This window comes from Branchiostoma floridae, chromosome 12 (assembly GCF_000003815.2).
Source record: "Branchiostoma floridae strain S238N-H82 chromosome 12, Bfl_VNyyK, whole genome shotgun sequence".
NCBI classification, from domain to species: Eukaryota; Metazoa; Chordata; class Leptocardii; order Amphioxiformes; family Branchiostomatidae; genus Branchiostoma; species Branchiostoma floridae.
This window is the reverse complement of record NC_049990.1, coordinates 12,168,311-12,189,980: the sequence shown is the minus strand read 5'-3', so window position 1 is coordinate 12,189,980 and position 21,670 is coordinate 12,168,311. Positions and strand designations below refer to the sequence as shown.

The 21,670-nt window shown below is 41.3% G+C and overlaps 2 protein-coding genes across 3 annotated transcripts; one reads left to right on the top strand and one right to left on the bottom strand.

Annotated features, from left to right (window-relative positions):
• Window positions 1-316: 316 nt before the first annotated feature.
• On the bottom strand, window positions 317-15,784 carry LOC118426992 (BRCA2-interacting transcriptional repressor EMSY-like). Its single transcript, XM_035836627.1, has 22 exons — window positions 15,694-15,784; window positions 15,264-15,358; window positions 14,631-14,730; window positions 13,998-14,072; window positions 13,305-13,480; window positions 12,669-12,776; window positions 12,174-12,322; window positions 11,749-11,853; window positions 11,165-11,420; window positions 9,349-9,558; window positions 8,440-8,589; window positions 7,623-7,808; window positions 6,985-7,121; window positions 6,434-6,532; window positions 5,668-5,863; window positions 5,067-5,287; window positions 4,109-4,241; window positions 3,632-3,906; window positions 2,699-3,370; window positions 2,165-2,230; window positions 1,153-1,351; window positions 317-531 (listed from the first exon to the last, which is right to left on the bottom strand). Exons 2-22 carry the CDS (start codon window positions 15,322-15,324, stop codon window positions 317-319), a joined length of 3,789 nt encoding a protein of 1,262 aa, XP_035692520.1. The 5' UTR covers window positions 15,325-15,358; window positions 15,694-15,784.
• A 177-nt stretch (window positions 15,785-15,961) lies between these two features.
• Window positions 15,962-18,542, top strand: LOC118427454 (centrosomal protein of 19 kDa-like). Of its 2 annotated transcripts, none has more exons than XM_035837265.1 (2): window positions 15,962-16,099; window positions 16,875-18,542. In XM_035837265.1, the coding sequence occupies exon 2, from the start codon at window positions 16,977-16,979 to the stop codon at window positions 17,472-17,474; it is 498 nt and encodes a 165-aa protein (XP_035693158.1). In that variant the 5' UTR covers window positions 15,962-16,099; window positions 16,875-16,976; the 3' UTR covers window positions 17,475-18,542. The 2 variants fall into 2 exon arrangements, with proteins under 2 accessions (XP_035693158.1, XP_035693159.1); XM_035837266.1 differs by having other exon boundaries at window positions 15,999-16,018.
• The last annotated feature ends 3,128 nt before the right edge of the window (window positions 18,543-21,670 follow it).

Below are 21,670 nucleotides of genomic sequence, written 5' to 3'. Positions count from 1 at the left end.
TTGACCAGAAAAAAATACTAAGTAAACTTCTGCTCATTCGCGCCACAAATTTTTGATCTTATACATATCATCAGCCACTTATAGCAACCTTGCCATCTTTAACCCCCTTCTACTATCATATTGATTACCAAAAGTTTTAATCAAGTTACCATACAAATAATTATTAGGCTAATATATGGGGCAATGCAAGATTTCATTTTAAAGTGAACCAGAAAAGTTGAATAATGGAAAGTAATTTTTTTCATAAATCCTGAATCTTGAGAAGAATTACCACAAACAAGCACACACCCTTCCCCTCCACACTCAATGGTTAATCCTAATGACCTACTGACCCCAATGCGGCTCTTGCCCAGCTGGGTAGCGAGGCAGGGGGCGGGTCCTCGTCCAGAGGGGGCGGGGCCTTCCGTTTCCTCTTACTGGCTCGCATGGGCGTGTCCAGACCTCCGTGGATACTCTCGTTTCCCGAACTGCTGCCAGACGGGTGGTGCATGCGTGCTGGAGACACCATCCTGTCTTGGGAAGGGGAGACACCTGGTGGAAGGACATGGTACTGCATTAGTGGTCAAACACAATTTCTCAACAACTCTAAATTACACCTGTCAACAATTCTCCACAATCATTCCCTCCTCCCTTCCTGTCTCCAAACTTATTACAGTAGAAGCCAGTTAATTGCACATCGGATTAACGCACACTTCTGTTAACTGTACGGAATCCCTGAATCCCAAACCGGTGCGGTCCAACTAGTTAACTTCTCATTATTGCACCAGCCGGATAATTGCACCAAATTCACTGGCAAATAGGTCGTGCAATTAGGCGGCTTCTACTGTAGTAGTAGCTGTGACAATTGTGCTGTCAGGATATCTTTCTTTCCTTCATTTTTTGGTTCCTTTCTTTTTTTCTTTCAATCATTCTGTCCTTCCTTCCTTTCTCCAAACTTACTAGTGTGACAATTGTGCTGTCAGGATATCTTTATACACTGTACATTCTTTCCATCATTTTTGGTTCCTTTCTTCTTTCAATCATTCCCTCCTCCCCCCAAACTTACTAGTATGTGTGACAATGGCATTGTGAGGACATCTTCAATCATACATTTGTTCCTTCATGTCTGGTTCCTTTCTTCTTTAAATCATTCCGTCCTTATGCAAAACTTACTAGTAGGTGTGACAATGGTGCTGTCAGGACTGCCCTTGTCCCCATCCTCCGGATCGTCCTTAGTGAAGCTCTCTGCCTCCACCCTCTGACTGGTGAAGTCTTCCATCTTCAGACTGCTGGGATCAAACCCGCTGGGCTCAACCATCACTGTGGTCTTGGACGAGGACGGCTGGTCGAAGCTCGCTAGTGTGCTCGTTGCCTACACAACACAATGTGTGTATGAAAGCATTACATTTCACACAGTTAATCATTGTTAGTGAACTGAAGCCATTAAAATTTAGGGTCATACTTCTGACAGGCTTGGGTATGACTAAACCAGTCATGTGTGAAGTTACGGACATATGACTATGAGTCAAGAGATCACCATTGGCCAAATCAATTCATATTTCACAGTTTAATACATTGTGTCCATTCAAAATAATAGGTGGTACCGAATCGAACCTTTTCTAGTGGGTCGAAATGTTGTTAGTTTTCTCATTAGTTATTCAGAATTTGACCAGCAATTTCTTTTAGTACATGTCTCAATAGATTTGAAAGGTTTTGTAGGTACTTTAATTGCTTAGGTACATTTTGATTGACAGCTGATGGTAACATGTGACTTGTGTTCCAACAGTGTTCCAATGGATAGGAAAGTCTTTTGATTGGTCACTGTATTGATTGATGTGTGGGGTAAGAATTCCACCTGCCCAAACAGTTCAAACTTGAGGGAAAATTTTCTGATTGGTTAAATATGCTTTGATTGACAGCTGTTTGAGATTTGAAGTGTTTCTGTCCCAACAGCTGTCCATGAGGTGTTCTGATTGGTTACATGAGTTTTGATTGACAGCAGTTTGGAATGTTAAGCAAATCTGTCCCAACAGCTCTTGAACTTTAGGACGTTCTGATTGGTTACATAAGTTTTGATTGACAGCTATTTGAGATGTAAAGTGTATCTGTCCCAACAGCTCCCCATGAGGTGTTCTGATTGGTTACTTCAGTTTTGATTGACAGCTGTTTGGGATGAGAGGTGTACCTGTCCCAAAAGCTCCAGGAGGTCCTGAAGGTTGTCCTGAGAGAAATGGTCGGGTGAATCCATAGGCTGCAGGACATGGATGCGATGTGACAACACTTTCAAAATCTCTCCTTTCCATAAAGCCAAACAGTACGTGTGTTGGGCATCAAGAGACATTGAGTTATAGTAAGATGCCACTGACAGTTGAAACTTGTCGTTTTTCATTTCTTAAAGCTGAACCAATTCAATTTCTCTGTTCTCCAATTTTAAAAGATTAGGCTGAAGAAGAATATCATAAATATGAAAATAAAGTCTGAATGTAAAGATTATAATTTGGTACACAACAGTTTTAGGGGGTGGATAAAGTTAGATTCAAGTTTTCCTACCCAGCCCTCTGTTTTCATCTTCATCCATTGCTACATTTTTGCTAAGAGATGTATGAGAATAAAAAAAAAACAACAACTCCCAAATAATAGTAATACTCCCAAAGAAATATTAAGTGGATATTTCATGTTATATATCACCATCAAATAAAGCTACTTGATCTTGCCATACCTCTTGTTGTGTTGATATAACTGGCTCTGCTGCCACCTCCACTTTCCTGGGTGCACCGCCTATCGTGCTTTGCACGTAATCCCGCAGAGTGGTGAACTCCGGTTTGCTGACCGACAACGCAGCGCTTCCTTGCTGAACCGTGTTCGAATCTGCGTGAACGCTCGCAACAATGTTCTCAAAGATGTTCCCGTGGTCTCGTGATTCCGACTTCCTCTCGCTCCCAGCATTCCTTTCAAGTGTGTTCTCTGTCCCAGGGCATTCAGTCATCTCCTTCCCAGGATCCTGAGCAGGTGTGGAGGACTCCAAGCTTTGGGTCTGGGCGCCATCCTGCGTACTGCTGACCTCTTGTGACCCCGGCAAACTCGTAACGAGGGGCTCAATGTTAGAAGTCGTTCTTACGCTCGCAAAGCTGCTCGTTTCAGCTGAGCTATCTAGTCCTCTACCCCCTGATCTAAGGTACTCCAGTTCTGTAGAGGTAAAGCTTGCGGAGAGAGCCGACTCCAGGATTTTTTCCGTTGGTACGGCCACAACTTTTGGCTCCATGGTCGGCGTGGCGCCTGAGGAGGAAGGCTGGCCTTGTTGGTTACCTGTTGGTCGGTCTCCTGTCAGTCCTGTAAACCACTCGGTCAAAGTGTAGGTCCTTGGCTCTCCTGAAGCGGTAGTGGTCTGGACCTACAAACAAAGGAATTTGTTCAATTGTCATATTTGCCTTTAGCAAAACAAGCAAGTTTTTGACAGATGATAAATTTGATCCCCCCAAAAAAACAATTTCATACATCAGACTAAGTAGGTATTGAGTAAAACAATGATGGCAAATATTGTTGTGTCCTATTTATCAATTGTCATGTTCATCATATTTGGATGTTATCATGATTTCATAACAATCTGACTGCAGTACTTCATGCTGAAGCTAGGTGGCGCTGTTCTTCTTACCTTTATATCGTGCAGCATTTTGCTCTCAATACCACTGATAGACTCTTCATCCTTGTAGAACAACCCAGTTTGTGGGTCAAGGGTGAAGCCTTCATAGGACTCTTCCAAAAGGCTAGCCTCCTCCCTCCCAAGCACCTGCCCCTGTTGCATCTTCCTGTGGGCTTCAGCCAGTAAGTGTTGGGCTGTGGAGATGCGGATGCCTTGTCTTCCAGAGGGGGGCTGTGCAGCTCTGGGGACAGCCTCAGTAGCAATAGCCTGATCTTGCTGTACTACTTCTACGAAAAGACAAACACTCAACTAAAAATCTCAGCTTGAAATTCATTTTTAAACTCTTGTCTTTACTCACTCACTCTCACTCACTGACTCACTCACTATAATCAAAAATGGACACTACTACTTGTCTACAACAAACACAGCATTCAAGCAAAAAAATATCGCCAAATGCACATTACAATTTCTGTTTTCATATTTACAAACCTGTGGTGAAAAATTCAGGCGCCATCTCGCCTTGCAGCGAGGCAGCCACAGCCTGGGGGCCTTGTTGCTGGACTGAGATGGGAACAGCCATCTGACTCAGGTCAATGGTAGACTGGCGTGGCTTGTCCTGTGCCTGCATATGTTGTGCAAACAAAAAGACTTATTGTTCCTTGGAAGGCAGTCTTGCTACTTCCCCTATTGTATTGAGTAGTTAAAAGACTGCAAAGAATTGCATTTAAAATATTATCTAGCATCCCACTGAGTAAGTTACTAATTATTTTCAGTGAGGCACTTTGATGAATACAGTCATGCATTGGAAGATGTTATGTTTGAGTAAATAATGGATATCAAATAGATATCTAGTTTTTATTTCAGCTGAGCTGGAAATGATTTCATAACAAATAAGGCCATACAGAGATGATTGCAGGGTACAAGAAAAGCTTAAATTTTCAAAGACAAAATTTAGGATTTAGACCTTTTGAATCTAAAAAACTTGACAGAGTTATTAAAAATCAGTATTGTTGCTCTTCTATATCTGTAATAAAATGCATCAGAACAACAACAGAAGCATGTATCACTACAACTGCCCCTATCTTTTCACCCTTGGATCTAAGTGTTTAAGACTTTGCTTTGCTGCTTGGTGTATAGCTGACATCAAGGTTTTACAGAACTAAAAGTTTTAGTTTGGTTCATCCAGGATTGCCACAAATACTGTAAAAAATAAAATGTTGTACTGGCAAGGCTTTGTGCACTTTGCATGACGTCTAAAGCACTGGCACTTTTTTAAAAAGAAAACAGAGAAGTACAGAAAATAAACAAATTACAGGTGTGCTATGTGTGGCAGGTGCGCGGAGCTGGACAGCTGACAGTGGCGACGCAGGTGTCACTCACACAACAACGAAGAGTAGACGATACTCACTGGTAAGCTATGGGCATGAGACAACGCGGTGTGGCTAACCTTAGCGCCACTCTGGATCTCCAGCAAGGCCTTGATGGTGGAGGCCGCAGAGCTGAAACTCTCCCCTTGAACACTCTGGGACTGAGAGGTGCTGGTCTGCACGGTGCCCTGGGACTGAGAGGACCCAATGTCCAAGGCAGCATCCATTTCTACCCACTGATTGGTCACACGAGAGCTGGGTGCTGATTGGCTGGCACCTGGAGACTGGCCAGCTCTTTGGACTGAAAAGGACAGAGGTATCAGAATCCTAAAACAAAACTAAGGAAATTTCTCTCCCAACATTTTGTCTTCATTGACAGTCTAGTTTTAGTATACCATTGTTGCACCACTGTAAGTGTGTCTAGGTCTAATTGTTATAAATCAAACCTGCAAAATTTGCAAGTTTTACTTACAAGGAAAAAACATAGTTCTATCTGTGGATAAAATAAAAAGCCTTTATCTATAAGTAATACAAAGAGGAATGCTTTTATCTTAGGTAAACAATCACTGAATACTCTTTCTTTCAATAATCAAATACTGGATATGACTCCTACTCCTCCTACTACTACAGTACTACTACTACTACTACTACTACGACTACTACTTTCCTGAGAGTACTTACTTTTCACGACATCTTCGCTGCCGGCTGAGCTGACGGAGCTGGTATCGTCCCCGGTACCAGGGGAGTCACGCGGTGCACGTGGCGAGGAGGAGGACGGTCTTTGGATCACAATCCCTTCAACAATCCCTCCCAGAATGCTTTGCTGCTGGCTCAAGGAGAGCGAGCCTTGATCAGGTGTCCTTGGGCGGATTACGACCTTGAAAAGGATTAAAAATGTGATTGACTGACATTGCTACAGTTTTATGGACGTCATTCTAGTAGTCTCTCAAAGTCTCTTTACAACCTTGACTAGGCTCATGAAAACTCTGTGACAGTAACTGACATTACAAAGACTTCACACACTATAACCAGGGCTGTCTCCAGGACCCGTCCCTCCATCCTGGGATGGAAACTTGCTTGTTGGAACAGACAAAAATTCAAACCTATCTTTCCCCAAAATCTGAACCTCAGTACAAGAAATTGATGAAAATGTGTATTATAAGCTTAAAATGACAGATTTTACAAGAAACATCAACAATGTTTCCAAACAATAGGTGGGACGGAAAATACTGTTGAAGACAGCCCTGACTATATCTAATTAAGAAATCCCAAGGACATTCTGTGACATTGAATAATGAGAAAATATTGGAAGCTCAGAGGAATAATTGGAAAAGGTGAGAAAGATTGCATGAGCATTGGAGGATTTGAGCCATTTCAACTTCCGAAACGTTAGAGGTCTTGACTTTGTGTATGGAAACAATGCACAAAAATGTCCTCTTTGACTTACCCTTGTCTTGATCTGTTGCGGTTGTGCCTTGGTCAGTGTCATGCTCTTCCCCAGACTCTGACCAGCCATGGTGGACACAAAGCTGGGTCTGACTGTAGACTGTGGGGCAGAACAAACTTCAGTCAATGTACAATACATACATTTCCATCTTATTTCACTTCATTTCATACATGTACAAAATCTCAAAAACACCATTGACAGGTAAAGATGACTGTCCTAAACAGAGAAAAGCAAACAAGTTCTACATTTTGTATCTTAAAACATTTCACCCGCCTCAAAACAAATCGTCACTTTAGGTCAAACATCTCTTAATGGTAGCCTAGCATAGAATGGATTAGGAAAGTTCAGACACCTAAAATTCAATCCTTTAGACATCTTATTCTTATGAACATATTGTGATTTGCATAAGTGATTAAGCTATGAATGAAACCTGATTTACAACTTACATGTAAATTTTCCTGACTCCTGCTCTTGACCTCAAAAAACAATCCCATAAGACTGATAATGTCATAAACTTTTATGATAAAGCACTCCTTCTGAAACAAACAAACCTGAGTGATGTAGGTGGTAACCACGGTGATGGGTTTGCCCTGTTGAGTCTTGATCGTTTTCGCCTGCTGCACAACGATAACGCTGGGCTTACCGGCTGAGGATGGGCCTGCTTTAGCAATGGTGTAGGGTGTAGCACCTGCATGACGTGGCAGAAATGGAAATGTATTTCGATCAAATGTAACTAGACACTAACTTTTAGTTATCTTCCACAAGTCCTTTTAGTTATCATGTGCAGTATTTATAGGCAACTGGTCTGCAATAATTCCAGTCTTTTAAAAAAAATTTCAACAAAGAATTTTAGAAATTACAATAGAAGCTTACTATGATTTACAGTCTGTGATACAATAAACATACCTACTTTCCAAGTCAGGTAAGCTACATTTGTATAACAACTTCTCAGCCCTCTGGGCCAGAAGCATGGTTGCTAATCACTAGATCTAAAATGTTGTATCTATAAAGTGTGTAGCCTTACAAAAATGCACAAGCTGGGCAGAGCTACCTGGAAATGATGTGTGAAGACAAGTGCTACTGCTACTCTAACAGCTACTGCCACTACTACAACTGCTACTACTACTACTGCTACTATACTACTACTACAACTACTATTGCTAATGTTACTACTTCTACAACTACTTACCTGAAGGTAGTGTTCTTGTAACAGTTATCGGCATGGTCTGCACAGTTTTGGGAGTGACTGTTATAATGTTGGTGGGTGGAGGTGGGGTAATTTTTCCTGCGGACATAGTCGACGTGGGCATGGTCACAACCCGGGTGCCGATAGCTGGGTTCACGATGGCTCTGTTCCCGTTATTCTGGGCATACACTGTGTGGGACAAGAGGTTAAGATCAAGGTTAGAGTGATAAAAAACATTACTACTAGCTATAAGTGTTTCTATGGAAATCTGAGAACTTTGAAAAGCAAACTGGAAAAAATGAGCACCTGAGTCACATTTCAGAAAAGAGTCAAAGTAAGAAAGCAGCATTTTCTGGCAAATACAAGATATTTCAGCCCTTCCCACTACATGTAGGGGTGGGTACCAGTACGGAAAATTCAGGTCCAGGTACGGTTCAGGTCCAGAGGATCAGGTACAGGTCCGGACCTGAACCTGGACCTGATTGTTTGTGTGCAAACTTGTGAATGGGTAATACTCAAAACAACGGTCCATTTCGCTACAAAGGATTCTGGAGTATCTGACTACCAGTAGCGTTTAAAATCTTATCTTCATATAAACTACACTTATACGAATAATAACTGTCTATGTTAACTTAAATTTGACTGTAGAACCGTGGTAGAAATGACTCTGAACACTTCTCTACCTCACACTTATAATTTTTGTGAACCGGTAAGCCCCGAAACATGTGAACGCATGCAAGTTTAATCTGTTAATTATTTAAAAAAAACGAGATCCGGTCTACTGATTTTTTTCATTTGTATCAATTTTGGAGAACATTACCTGTAGATGTGGTGCCTGAGCCCACAGGTCTGGTTGCCATGGACGACGTGGTGGTAACCATGACAACCTGGGGGCCAGAACTGGTAGCCGCTGTAGCAGGCTTGGGGAGAATCTTGCTTCCTGGTAAGGTCTGGGTGATGATCTTCACACCTGGTTGGAAAGGGACGAAATGGCATAAAACCACATTCTTAACCACATTCTAAACCATTACAATACTACACAAAATACAACAGCTGATTAACAATCTTATTGTATCCCTCGAAACGTCCCACTCATTGTTTGGGAGCTCTTGTTGTTCATTTTAACTTGTTAAATGTGTCAAAATGTGTTAAATTTAAGATTATGAAAATAGATTTTCATCAGTTTCATGTCATAAAATTCAGATTTTTGGGATGGATGGGTTAATATTTTTTGCGCCCTAAGAAGCAAATTTGATCATGAGTAACAGGTCCTGGAGACATTCCTGGTTCCTAGCTACTCAGTGCAAATCTATGTCTTACCTGTGCCTGGTTCCTGCTTGATCTGTATGGTTGGCTTACTGCCCGGTGCAGATCTATGTCTTACCTGTGCCTGGTTCCTGCTTGATCTGTATGGTTGGCTTACTGCCCGGTGCAGATCTATGTCTTACCTGTGCCTGGTTCCTGCTTGATCTGTATGGTTGGCTTACTGCCCGGTGCAGATCTATGTCTTACCTGTGCCTGGTTCCTGCTTGATCTGTATGGTTGGCTTACTGCCCGGTGCAGATCTATGTCTTACCTGTGCCTGGTTCCTGCTTGATCTGGATGGTTGGCTTACTGCCCGGTGCAGATCTATGTCTTACCTGTGCCTGGTTCCTGCTTGATCTGTATGGTTGGCTTACTGGCTTATTGCCCGGTGACATGGTTTTGCGACAGCAGATCTAAGTCTTACCTGTGCCCGGTTCCTGCTTGATCTGTATGGTTGGCTTACTGCCCGGTGACATGGTTCTGGGCGGCTGGCCACCCGGGATCTGGGACAGGGGCAGCTGGGTGGTCACCACGCGCGTCTGGGTTGCCTGCTTGGTCACCGTCTTGACCCGCGGCTTGGTTCCGGCCAGAGTACTGGACAGAAAGGCTGTGGTGGAGGTTCCAACAACAGAGGCTGTGATGGGGGAACCAAGGGTAGCTCATTGGGAACAGAACTAAACAGAAAACAGGAAAATCAGGTACTGGGATTTCCCCCTGGTTGGTTTTATACGTAGTTGGTTCCCCCTTCAAGAGCCTGCATCTTTTACTCCTAGTTCTACAGCAAGATTGTGTCTAGAACATATTCTTGCCCACTGGCGGATCCAGAAATTCGCTAAGGGGGGGGCGCGCACCATGACGCGGCCGAAGGCCGCGGCCGCGCAGCGCAAGCTGCGCGGGGGGAGAGCACGAGAGGGGGGTATGGGGGGCCTCCCCCAGAAAATTTTTAAGAAATAGAGGCTCTCTGGTGCATTTTAGAGCCATGTCTGAGCAAATTTGAGAAGCAAACTAACACTAACTTTTTGTCATGTCTGTGGCTGTCTAGTTCACGTTAGGGACATTTTTTTTTTTTTACTATTTTTAGCAACTACCACTGAGGACAAACCTAACAAACCTATAAACGAAGGCTAGTTCCTCCTTGTTAATATTCATAAATGACGCCACGCTATACAAACAATATCGCAAATTATTTGTACCTGGCTGACGATTTGCCCTTCACCGCGAAGCGGCTCGCGCTCCTATAAAATCGCATAGAAATCTCGTGGGATCTGAGCGGCTTGCCGGAGACGATTTTGAAAGTGTGTTACGCATTTGAAATTGCATATATCTCGGACTCTTTTTGCTTCTGCGGTGGCAATTGATGACGATTAATCGGGGGAAAATGACAACAAAACCGTCAGCACGGTCATTGCGGCGACTGATCAGAACTGGAGTGGGGAGAGGGGTGTCGGCGCACGACGCCGATTTTCCTAAGGCGGGGTCGATCGGTTGCGTCTCTCTGATGAGGGACGATAGAAATCACCAGTTTATCAAAAATAATTAAATTCCGCTGATTTTCTGGAGATCTTACAAAATTTTCACGCTCTTTCTATATCTTCGAGCGCCGATTTTGGCTTTAATACAGCGACCCACCAGTTTCATGGGGAGAAATTGATGCGGCCGCGCCCCGGGCCTTTACCGTAAGTTTACGTGACTCGAAAAACCCAATATTAATTGCAAACTGCAAGTTTCTCTAAATAATTACCAGAAAATCTCCTTTCAAATAAGCGAGTTAGTTTTATAACGTTGTCAATATTCTTGGCATAACTTCCGAAGACCCCTAGTAGCCTGGGTTTATCTTGCTCATTTTTTTTTTTGCCAGCTGAAGGGGGAGGCGCGCGCCTGGCGCGCCTCCCCCTGGATCCGCGCGTGTTGCCATATACATATAAAGCACTTCTTTTTTAAAGCTTTGAATGGCACTTCAGGACTTGCGAACATCGATGTTTTTTGGCTAATGCACATTCATTTTCAAATCAGATCTTCTGTTTAACATTTTTGGAAAAGTGTGTTTCATGTGTTTTACTGAGTGTATCTTAATCTTTATGTTCTCCATGTACTCTTGTTTGATGTCTATGTATTTTTGTTTGAAGCCTTGGAAGATTAGTTGCTGCATCTGAAGTAAGAACTGTTTGTGATTCAAATGTCTAGAAATTGGAGTTTTTCCCCAATTCTGGAACTCAGTACTGAGAAGTTTTAAAGCCTACCTGTTGCACTAACTGTTGCTGATGATGCGGGGTTTCCCACCCCGGCCAGCAGGGACCCTGAGGCTGAACCACTGCTGGAGGTGGGGGTGTGAGGTAGGAGGATGGAGGGGATCCTGGCCATGGGGCTGGAAGACGAGCTGCTCACGTTCCCGGGGAGGATCCGTGCAAGCGTGGTCGTGGTCGACCCGGGATGGCTGCTACGCAGGATGTTGGGCATGAAGGACGGCCCAGACGACTGGCTACTGACAATGATAATCTGGAAAATAGATACAGATACAGATACTACGTAGCAAGGCATCAATTGCTGCAACATCAAAGCTGTAGTGGTAAAAGCTCCCTCCTGCAGATTGCTTCTGAACTGTAAAAGTATTACATACATGTACATTGGTGAAGACACCTAAAATACTGCCTGAATCTGGAATTCTCTCTGTCTCAAAGTTTCATGACTTCTTAAATAGGTCCACACATACTTACAGAAAATCATGAAAAGACATTTCATTTACAAACCAACAGGCTATCTGTAAAATTTTGGCAAATACAATTCACCATCTAGTAATAAAAACCTATTTTGAATGATATCTCACCTTCTGTGTAGCTGTTGGAGCCATGGAACTTTTAGGAGGAGGTGTTTTGGCCAGGGTGATCTTTACAGGGCTCATGGAATGTGACGATGCAGTTCCCTGGGACACCTAGGGGTCACAAGAAGAATTGCATGTGACACACTGATAGTGATAGACACAAAATCTAACAGGACCATATATGCATAATGTAGAGAAAATGCATTACTACAGTCTCTTGCATTTGGATGGTATCTATATTTTAAGTACATACATTGCAGTACATCTTGCTATGGCTAGGTAGTACTGTAGGAATGTTCTTGAACTATTTCAATCTTTATATTTGAGTGAGCAATTCTTAGAAATGTCAGCATTCTGTTGTTTCATTGGTGTAAAATACACTTTGCATGTATCAAAGGTACATGAAGCCTAATCTTTGATACACATCTTACCCTAATGTTAGAAGAAGTTGGAAGGAGTAAGGGACGAGCTTCTACAGTTCTTGAAGACGTGCCGGGAGCTGGGTGAGGAGCAGAGGAAGAGGCCGTCCTCTTTCTTCTTCTGCCTTTGGTCTCTGTCTCCATATCATCTTCTCTTTCTCCTACAATTGAGAAGAAACTCTCATGCAATGTCTTCTATACACAGTATGCATGTGTACTCCTTTAACATGTGCCATTTACAAACTGTTTTCCTATCCCAATGATCTATTCTTGATGATATTGCATTTGCACCAAGAAAAGAAAGAGGTAATACCTCAGTGAAACATACAAGGACCTTGAGTTACATGTGTGAACGCACGTTCAAATACAACTAAAAACACTACCCACATCTGAGGTTAGCCTCTTTCCCGGAGGTAACAATCTTGCATGTCAACCATTTTTCCCCTGTAGCAAAGGCTCCCACAAAGCATAAGCAGTACATATTTTGTACATTTGGTACATACATACCTTTTACTGTGATGGTGGCACCACTGGGCAGTACCACTACCCCAGAGTGGGGACTGGCTGATCGTGGTGACTTCATGGTTGCTGCACTGACACCACTGGTCCCAGGCACTGTGGGGGAAGGAGAAGATTGTCTACTGTTGCAGATCCTTAGGGAAAGGGGTTTGTAGTCTTGAAAATGTCAAATGAATGTATGTATGTAACTGTTATCACAGTAGCTCTAGTAAGATTCTATTTCATCTCATAGATGTAAATTTGCACCGTGTTGGAGTTTTTAAAAGTGTACTGGTACATACAATGAAGTCAACAATACAATTTCCTAGATCAATTGGGTCTTTGAAATTGTATCAATTTCATAGATCAGTGTTAGTGACAAAGCGGAGTGGATTCTGCCTAAAATGTCAGACCATTTCCAAAATCATATCCAGTTGCTTGAGTAATTGCTATTTGGCACATAGATCAATTGCTTCCATGAAATTGTATCATCACAGATTTATCAGACAAAATAGCAATGTCTGGCAATATCCTTTCTCTTGTAAATTAACAATCTTTAACTGATTAGGATTTCCCCAACAAACATGCAAACTACATGACGGTTTATATAATACACAGAATACAATGACATGATATTTGTTTAACCTTCTTTCTTGGCTGTGTCCGCAGGGTCAGGTAGTGTTGAGTTGTGTGCGGCTGCGATGTTGGCCGCCGTGTTGGCCAGTCCCGTGAAGGCGGTCTGGGGCACGAGCCGCGGCATCAAGGGCACCAGTCTCCGCCCTTCCACCGACCACTCGTAGGTGGAGTTGGGACCTGAGAGACTAGAAAGGGAAAAAACATACAAGCTAGTTAGTTTACCATATACCAAATACCCATAGAGATACACAAATGTTGGTGCAATCTTTTCTGAATCCATTATACCAGATTGCCTGTGGCAAATGAAACTCCCTATAGCCATTGTAGCTAGTCTGGTAGTGACTAAGAATTACAGGATGTATTAGTATACATTGTATAAGGGCTTACTACATGTATGTCACTCAGGTTTTATACTATAGCAAAATGAACATAAAATCCTATCTTCTCTCCCTTTGCTACACTGTTGGAGTTGTGGCCTTGAAGAACTTCTTGATAGACATATAATGTATGTGAAAATGTACAAATGTACATTTAAACATGCCTATCAATAACTTCTTCAATTTTTTGGACTGAAACAAAATAACACTTTTTGAAATGGGTGAATGAGAAATGGGGTATACCTAGAGCTTTGAATACAACTTCATAAAGTCTTACGTGATTACAGGATACTACTATTATAAAATATACGTTTAATTTACTTACACATCTGCTACAGTACTGAGTGACTCATCGTTGACAGCCCGTCTCACCTCAGCTCTGTGTCTCTCTGTGGAGATACTGTTTACAACACCAAAGATATAAATCAGCACCAGTGTTATAGAGAAGTTTTCTACACGTCAAAATGTTAACTCACAATCAAAAACTATAATAGAGAATTTTATGAGAATGTTTTGTGTTTTAGTCTATTAACTCATAGTATAAAAGAGGACTACACAATGCAAATTGAGAGTTAGTGCTGGTAATTGCATTTTGGCATAAACATGCAATTGATGTAATTGAGAGAAATACTTGGCCGCTTTGTCAGGACTCTAACATCAATTAGTGCCTTCCTTATTCTTTACATTGCACAGAGTGTAAAAAGATCACATTGAAGTAATTTGTCTTGCACTTTTATGCAAACAAAATCATAGCTATGTACTACTAAGTGGCACCAGTGAACTTAAACTACTTATGTGGTGTTACAGGTGTTTATTTTACACCTCACAACAAACTAGTATACTAGTATATTCTTGACATTCAGAATTTATAATGTAGTAGTTGTTTAAACTTTAAACAACTTGTGTATATGGTAACAATACAAGTGCTTGTGTATAATTTGTTTGGCTGCATTCTTACCTCAACACCTTGGAAATTTCATCCAGGAGTTTTTTCTTGTCCTTACTGAGATCTCCCTGTGCCCTGAAGGCACTGATGAGGGAGGCATAGGCCTCCAGTTCTGGGGGAAAAGCAATATATTCATAGGGCTGTAGCCATTACATTGCAAAGATTCAAAAGAACTCGACCACACCATCGGATTCGTCAACGTAGGGTGATCCGACCCGCGGTCGGGCTGAGACCGAGGGTGATGCGGAATACACCGTGTTGTATGTTATTTATGTCATACCCATCTGAGAAAACCCCTGTTTTGATGCGAAATGCGCCAGAAGTTGAACAAATTTGTTGCCCTCGAAAAAACAGCGTTGCAACAGTAATGTTCCAACGTCCGAATCAGGTATTCGAACTTTCGATTGCGCCGTACTCGGCCCACTTGCCACCTCGGGGATTTCTAGTCTCCCCTCGGGCTTCACCCTCGGGGAGACTAGAAACCCCTTGGTGGGCGGGCCTGGTGATAAACTGATATACACAGAAAACTTGCCCCACCCATGGGGTAACTATTACATATTACCCACAATTATTGTGGCCCGCGCATGCATACTAGTACTTGAATGTGTGAATGGGCTTATAACATTTTGCAAACATTTTTCCTACCTAGTCGACGTAGAATTCGCTTGCACTCGTCCCTGGATAGGTCCAACAGTTTGGGCCACATTGTCACAGAACCTTGTCACAGCCACCTCGTCAGACTGAAAGTAGTATGCGATATACAAAATTTATCATCAAAACATAACTGAAATCAAAACAAATTTGACGTCTATATGTATATTTTCCAAAAGACAGGATAGTGGTCAAGAGAAATCTAGAACATACACCATGACTTACCCTGCCTACCATGAAGATAATTTATCAAATTCTTATTTTTTTACGCCAAGACCTTCAGCGCCGCCCCCCTCCCCACATGCTCCCGGTCTCTGTTCGCATAGCTGCTTAGAATATACAATGCACACATGCCCAAACTTGCAACATTACTTCGTAACACTCTCTTTATGTGCTGGTATAAAATAAAGGAGCAAAAACGTACCAAAAATCAACCCTTTTCCTGCGAAACCTCACATCACATCGTGCAAAAATAAATCGCCAAGATGGCGCTACCTTCTGGTGTCAGGACCCGAGCTGGCTGTTGCACACATTCATTAACGCCTCTGAGAAATGTTGTAAATTGTCTTTTATATCAAATTTATTGCATGATCATGACTATTTCAAGACACATACTAGATGAATCGTCTTTTATATGTACAAGGTCTTTGAATACTGACAAGCGTTCGTTTGACACATTGCTTAGGCGGTATTTTGTTTGCACTAGGCATCTATATGGGTCCTTTCGTTACAATTAGAACGGCGGGAAGGTAAAATGTTGTCTTATTTAGTTTGCCTGATTGCCGTTGACGGAAGGCACTTATTTTTCCTCAATCGCAACATTTGTGCATGTAAGTTACATTCCTTGTTCGGTGTACGTTTGGAGAACTATTTTATTCGTCAAGTAACGGGAATTTCGGAAACTTCATTGATCTGTCATGTGTTTTTCAATGATCCACTTGATGACATGTTATGTTGCCTGAGGGGAGGGGGTCACTCAAAATACCCGTTAACAAGCAGCGTTGTTAAGGTGGTGTCAGTAAGGTTTCGTCTATTTTCCAGCCAGTTTTGAATAATAGATTTCTTCCTTATAGCTTTGATACACTGTGGGTGTCGTAAAACATTAACATGTTACAAAACGTACTCTAGCAAAATTACGACATAGCTTCTTTTGTAATTTATATATAATTGGCTGTATTTCCACGGCTACCATATTTGCAGGGTAATTATATTACATGTACACAAACCCTCTACAGCAGTATATTATTGTGGGCTTAACCATTACATGCTCTATAGATATAGGTTTTCCATTTGTATAGCATTTGCTGTTGTTGTTGTTTCTTGCTAGAGACAAAGTTTGCATGACGTGTAATACGATTACGAGTGATTGCTGGGATAGTCAACGACTCTTAGGCAAAAGGATGTTAGAAGGTCAGAATACTACCAGAACTACTAATGGCTGAATTGTCAGATCTAATTACTAATGAACATGTAAATTAATATTTTGCTTAAACCACCTGCTTTTTGCCTACTACTGCATCACTGTGACATGATCGTGATTATTGATATCATGGTATCATAAACTTTATATGGATTATCTTAATGACTGATATCTACCTTCTACAGTACTCCACCTGTGTGTAAAGCACTGTGTGGCTTAGACTGGAAACAAGGTTTGAATTCGAAGTGTGGGGGCTACAGGACAAGTCCACTCGGAACCACACCGCCATGTCGCGTCAGTACAGCCTCCGGAAATGCGGAATCCGATTTGACCCTCCCGCCTTGTTCGTCACGTACACGGACAAATCTGCAGGAAAGACCCGCTGCCGAACGATGCCGATCCGCAACTTCACCAAAACCTCAACTGTCACAAGATTCGTAGAAGACTTTCGCAAGAATCCTCGACATAAAAAGTACTTAGAGGATGTTCCGAAATCGCAGCTCGAGAAGCTTTTAAGATTGCTGCAGGACAACCTTCGCGGGATGTCGTTGGATCAGAGTTTGAATGAAATCAGGAAGGAGTACAGCATCGATCCAAACGAGGACTTGAACAAGGTTGATGAAGAAACCCTCAGGAAGAAGAAAACAGCCATGGAAGACAGTTTTGAGAAGAACAGGAAGAAACCAGGCGACCCTGATTTTGAGTATGAAGTTGAAAGAGACTTTCAGCCTGTAGAGACGTGTGAATGGGATTCTGGGGATTCTGGTTCTGATGCAGATTTCTAGTGGCCTACTACATACTAGTACTTAGTAGTAGCAAAATACAAAGTACTGGTACTGAAGATTGATGACTTGTTCCTAATGGTCTTTACATCCAAATACATCATATGAAGCCATGATTAGTAGTTAGTGAATAGTACTAACCAATCAAGCAGTTAATTAATAGATGAAATATTAAGATGTTTTTCAGAGAACTCTAAGATAAGTCTCTTTTTTTTAATACATCTAACGTTACTAGTATCTACTGAAAAACGGGTACATGTACAAATATATCTAGTTGTTACCAGTTTAAACTTTAACAATGGACCTTGGTCAGTACTGACCAGTGGAGGACATTGATATCATTTTGATCAGTTTATCCTTGAAAGCACAATGTTAATAATAGGCTTGAATCAAGGAGATTTTATCAAGATAGAACCTAGTTGCTAGAATGTCATAACCAAATAGCAAATGACTTGCACAAAGTTATACACCTATGTGTATACATGTACAATGTACTAGGTCCTGTTCCTCATTCATTGCCTGAAATATGTGTAAATGGGTATTTAAATTGCCATGACATTGAGAGGTTGACTGGACACTGTCTACCTTCTTCTCTTGCAACACTTCAGGGATAATACATAATGTACGGTATGTAAAGCCCACTGCCAAACATTTTAGATGTTCAAGTCCAGATAAACAACTGAGATACAACTGTTTCTTCAGTTCACTCCTTGTACTGTTATGCTCTCAGCTGTAACAGTGTAACTGGCGCAAATGTAGACCCCCATGCAACCATTCATGGGCTGCATGTTGGAGTACTGTAATTGCAGAAATGTTCGTGGTGGTTTTATGTTCGCGAACATTTTCCAGTAAAGTATGACACTACAGTCTATGGCGCTACTGCAAACTTAAAAGCACCGCGAAAACTCCATTTTCCGGCTACCGCAAAAGTAAATCCCCACGAACTTAAATGCATTTACAATATTTGGTTCACACCATATATATATATATATGTATCGGAAAACCTATACTCATGTGATAGAATCCAGGGTCAGTAAGCCTTCTCACATAAGTTAGGACGCATGTGCGGCGACAGGAATTCTAGGTAATATGTCAAAGGGTAAGGGACACAAAAAGTAAACAGTCCTTGTCTTGACCATTGTTTCGATTTGCATAATAAAATCCAGACAGGGTTTGTTTACTTATTGCGTGCCTTACTCTTTGACATATTACCTAGAATTCCTGTCGCCGCACATGCGTCCTAACTAATGTGAGAAGGCTTGTTCCAAGCTAGGTCGAAGAAGTTGTGGAAAAACAAAAATAAAGAACATAACTCTGTGTGTTTTCTTTGATTTCATAATGTAGAGAATTTTGTGTGTGTGTGGGGGGGGGGCTTTTTTTAATGACACGCTCGCATTAGTTAGGGGGTTTCCAGGAATGTTATCCTTATCCTCACATCAAAGTACCCATATCACCATGGCAAGTCAGACGCCTTCACATTCTTACCGGAAATAGCAAAGCATTGTGGGATACGGGATAGGGCTAGTGCGTAATTTCTACCACATCCGGTACTTGGCTGATCACCTTCCCCACGAAGCGACCCCAGAAGAGTAAGAAAGTGTCGTAGCTGCAGTACTGTAGAGACTCTATTTCATTACCATCGTGTGCAACTGGAAGACAAGGTATTGTACTTTTATTGGCATACTAGGAATATTTAGAGACATCACCGTTTTGCAACAAAAAAGGCTTGTTGATAACAGGCCGAAGTTGACATGTTGCCTACTTTCCCCCAAATTTTGCGTCTCCTGTCCACCCATAGTACCCATAGATATTAAATTAAATGAATTTTGTACAGTGGACAAAATTTAAAAGCATAACGTTGCATAGCTATTGTTGCATAACTTGTAAGATGTCGTGAAAAGACCCTTCGTGAAATGTTACGTTTAACCCTTGGTTTAAATCTTACGTTCGCGCGAAAAAAACAAGAAGACTGAAGAGACATCCAAATTATGTACGGTATACTGCACACACCTCCTTGGTATTAAAGTAGATGTTAATAAGGAAGATTTGATCCCGCCAGTGTATCTAATTATGGGCGATTTTTGTGATTAAGATACTACACAAATCGCCAAGTGTTGCCATATACCAAGTCCTTGGTCATACCTGTCCTGGCTTTGTTTGTTGGAACAGCGGTCTCAAGTTTCGCAGTTTAAATCATGTTTACTTGTTAATTATGAAAAACGCCAAGAAAGCAAGCATTGTACGTCCTATAAATGGTGTCAAAATGCACCATAAACAGCCAATTGTTGTATGGAGATAAGGTTTTTCAAGAGTGACAAGGTGTGAAATCGGAGAAGGGGAGGAGGGAAGTCTGGGCAGTTTTGTTTTGGTTGTTGCCCGCCCCCGCCCAACCCTGTCCCAACCATAAATAAGGCCACACAATGTTAATTTGTTGCTTCTCGGATTTTTTTTCAGGAATAATTGAGCTGGCAGGTCGAAAAGAAAAGTTTCTTTTCACAAAAAGTCTTGGGTGTAACGTTAGAGATCGAGGGGCTTAACGGCCCAAGTTGCACAACATAAATAACAACAAATTAAACAAATAAGAAGTTTTAAAAATTCCTTGGCACATTTTATGCAATAAATCAATATTTAATTTAGTGTGGTCCCTGATTAGCAAAGCCCCAATTTTGATATAGGCACTCAGGCCTCAAAATTAACTTTTTTCCCTACTGTCCCAGCATTGTCCCAAAAATAAATTTCAACTGTCCCGAAGTGAGGATGGACTGTCCCAACCCTATTTTCAGAAATTATGTATTACAACAACTGTAAGTCAGAGTACGCACGCCTGACAACCGCGGGGCGCGGGGAGATCGGACATTCTGATGTTGATTCGTTGATTATTTTCCTATTGTCCCAAAAGTGTCCCAAAAAGATTTTTCAGTTGTCCCGGCCTAAATTTTAGTGGCCCAGGGACATCGGGACATAGTTAACTTCGAGCCCTGGGCACTGTCCAAAATAACCATTCACTGAAATTTGATGCCCATAGTTGGGAGTCAGGAGAGGCAGTGAAAATTTGTCAATGAAAGGTGTTCCAATTATTTTTTTTTCAAATTGGGAGAAATAGGACAGCAGAATCCGAGAAGCAACAAATGAAAGTGGTGTGGCCTTGTGAAATCAAAACACAACAACTGATGATCGATTATTTTCATGACAGAAAGCCCACGACTTATTTTAGCCAACTATTTTAGAAAATGCCTCTTCAGTGTAAATACATGGACCGTCCTTTAAGTTTAATATGAAACACTCATTGACAAGGACAGTATTTAAGAGATGTGATAGTGTGCAGCTTTCAGCACAAAGGACAGGGACAGTTTTCAAAACCAGCACCCAGATACATGGGATAGCTTTAAACATTAGGAATTGGAGTGAGTAACTTTAGGTATGGTGTACCAGTACAAAACCGATTTAATATAATTATAGACATTCTTATGTTTTGTTTCCACTGCATTGAAGGTTGGAAAGCCAGCATTTGTGGAGAAAGTATAAAGTAACACAGGTGCTTTAAATATTATAATTAATGTTATTGCTGCTGAGGTGGGTGTTAGAAATGCAATGTCATGAGTGAAAAAGAATTCATATATACTTATAACAACAATCTGTCAATCACCCCTAACAACTTGTCTCATGAAAGCATTGGTATCATGATGGTATTTATTATTTAATAATTTCAGTTTCCGTTAAAAAAAATTCAGTGGTTGATCAGTACAGGTATGCCTACTGGTAACATATTTTGATGTTAAGTGGTAATTGTTTATACATGTATCTTGACAAGTCTAACAACTCATCAAACTCAGAGTCAAGTCCTTTTGTCAACATGACTTCCTGTCCCTTCTCCTTGCCTCAATTGCAGATAGAGATACTATATATCTCAGGTTTAAGTCTTGAGACTTGACATTGTGGGTCAACTGTAGCCAGGCACTGCAATTATGACATTGATATTCAAAGTTTGCAAGGTCATCATGACCCTTCTTCAAGTAATGTTTGAGAGTATATATATATATATATATATATATATATATATATATATATATAGAGAGAGAGAGAGAGAGAGAGAGAGAGAGAGAGAGAGAGAGATAGATATATATATATATATATATATATATATATATATATATATATATATATATATGTATATATATATGTATATTGTTTATGTAAAT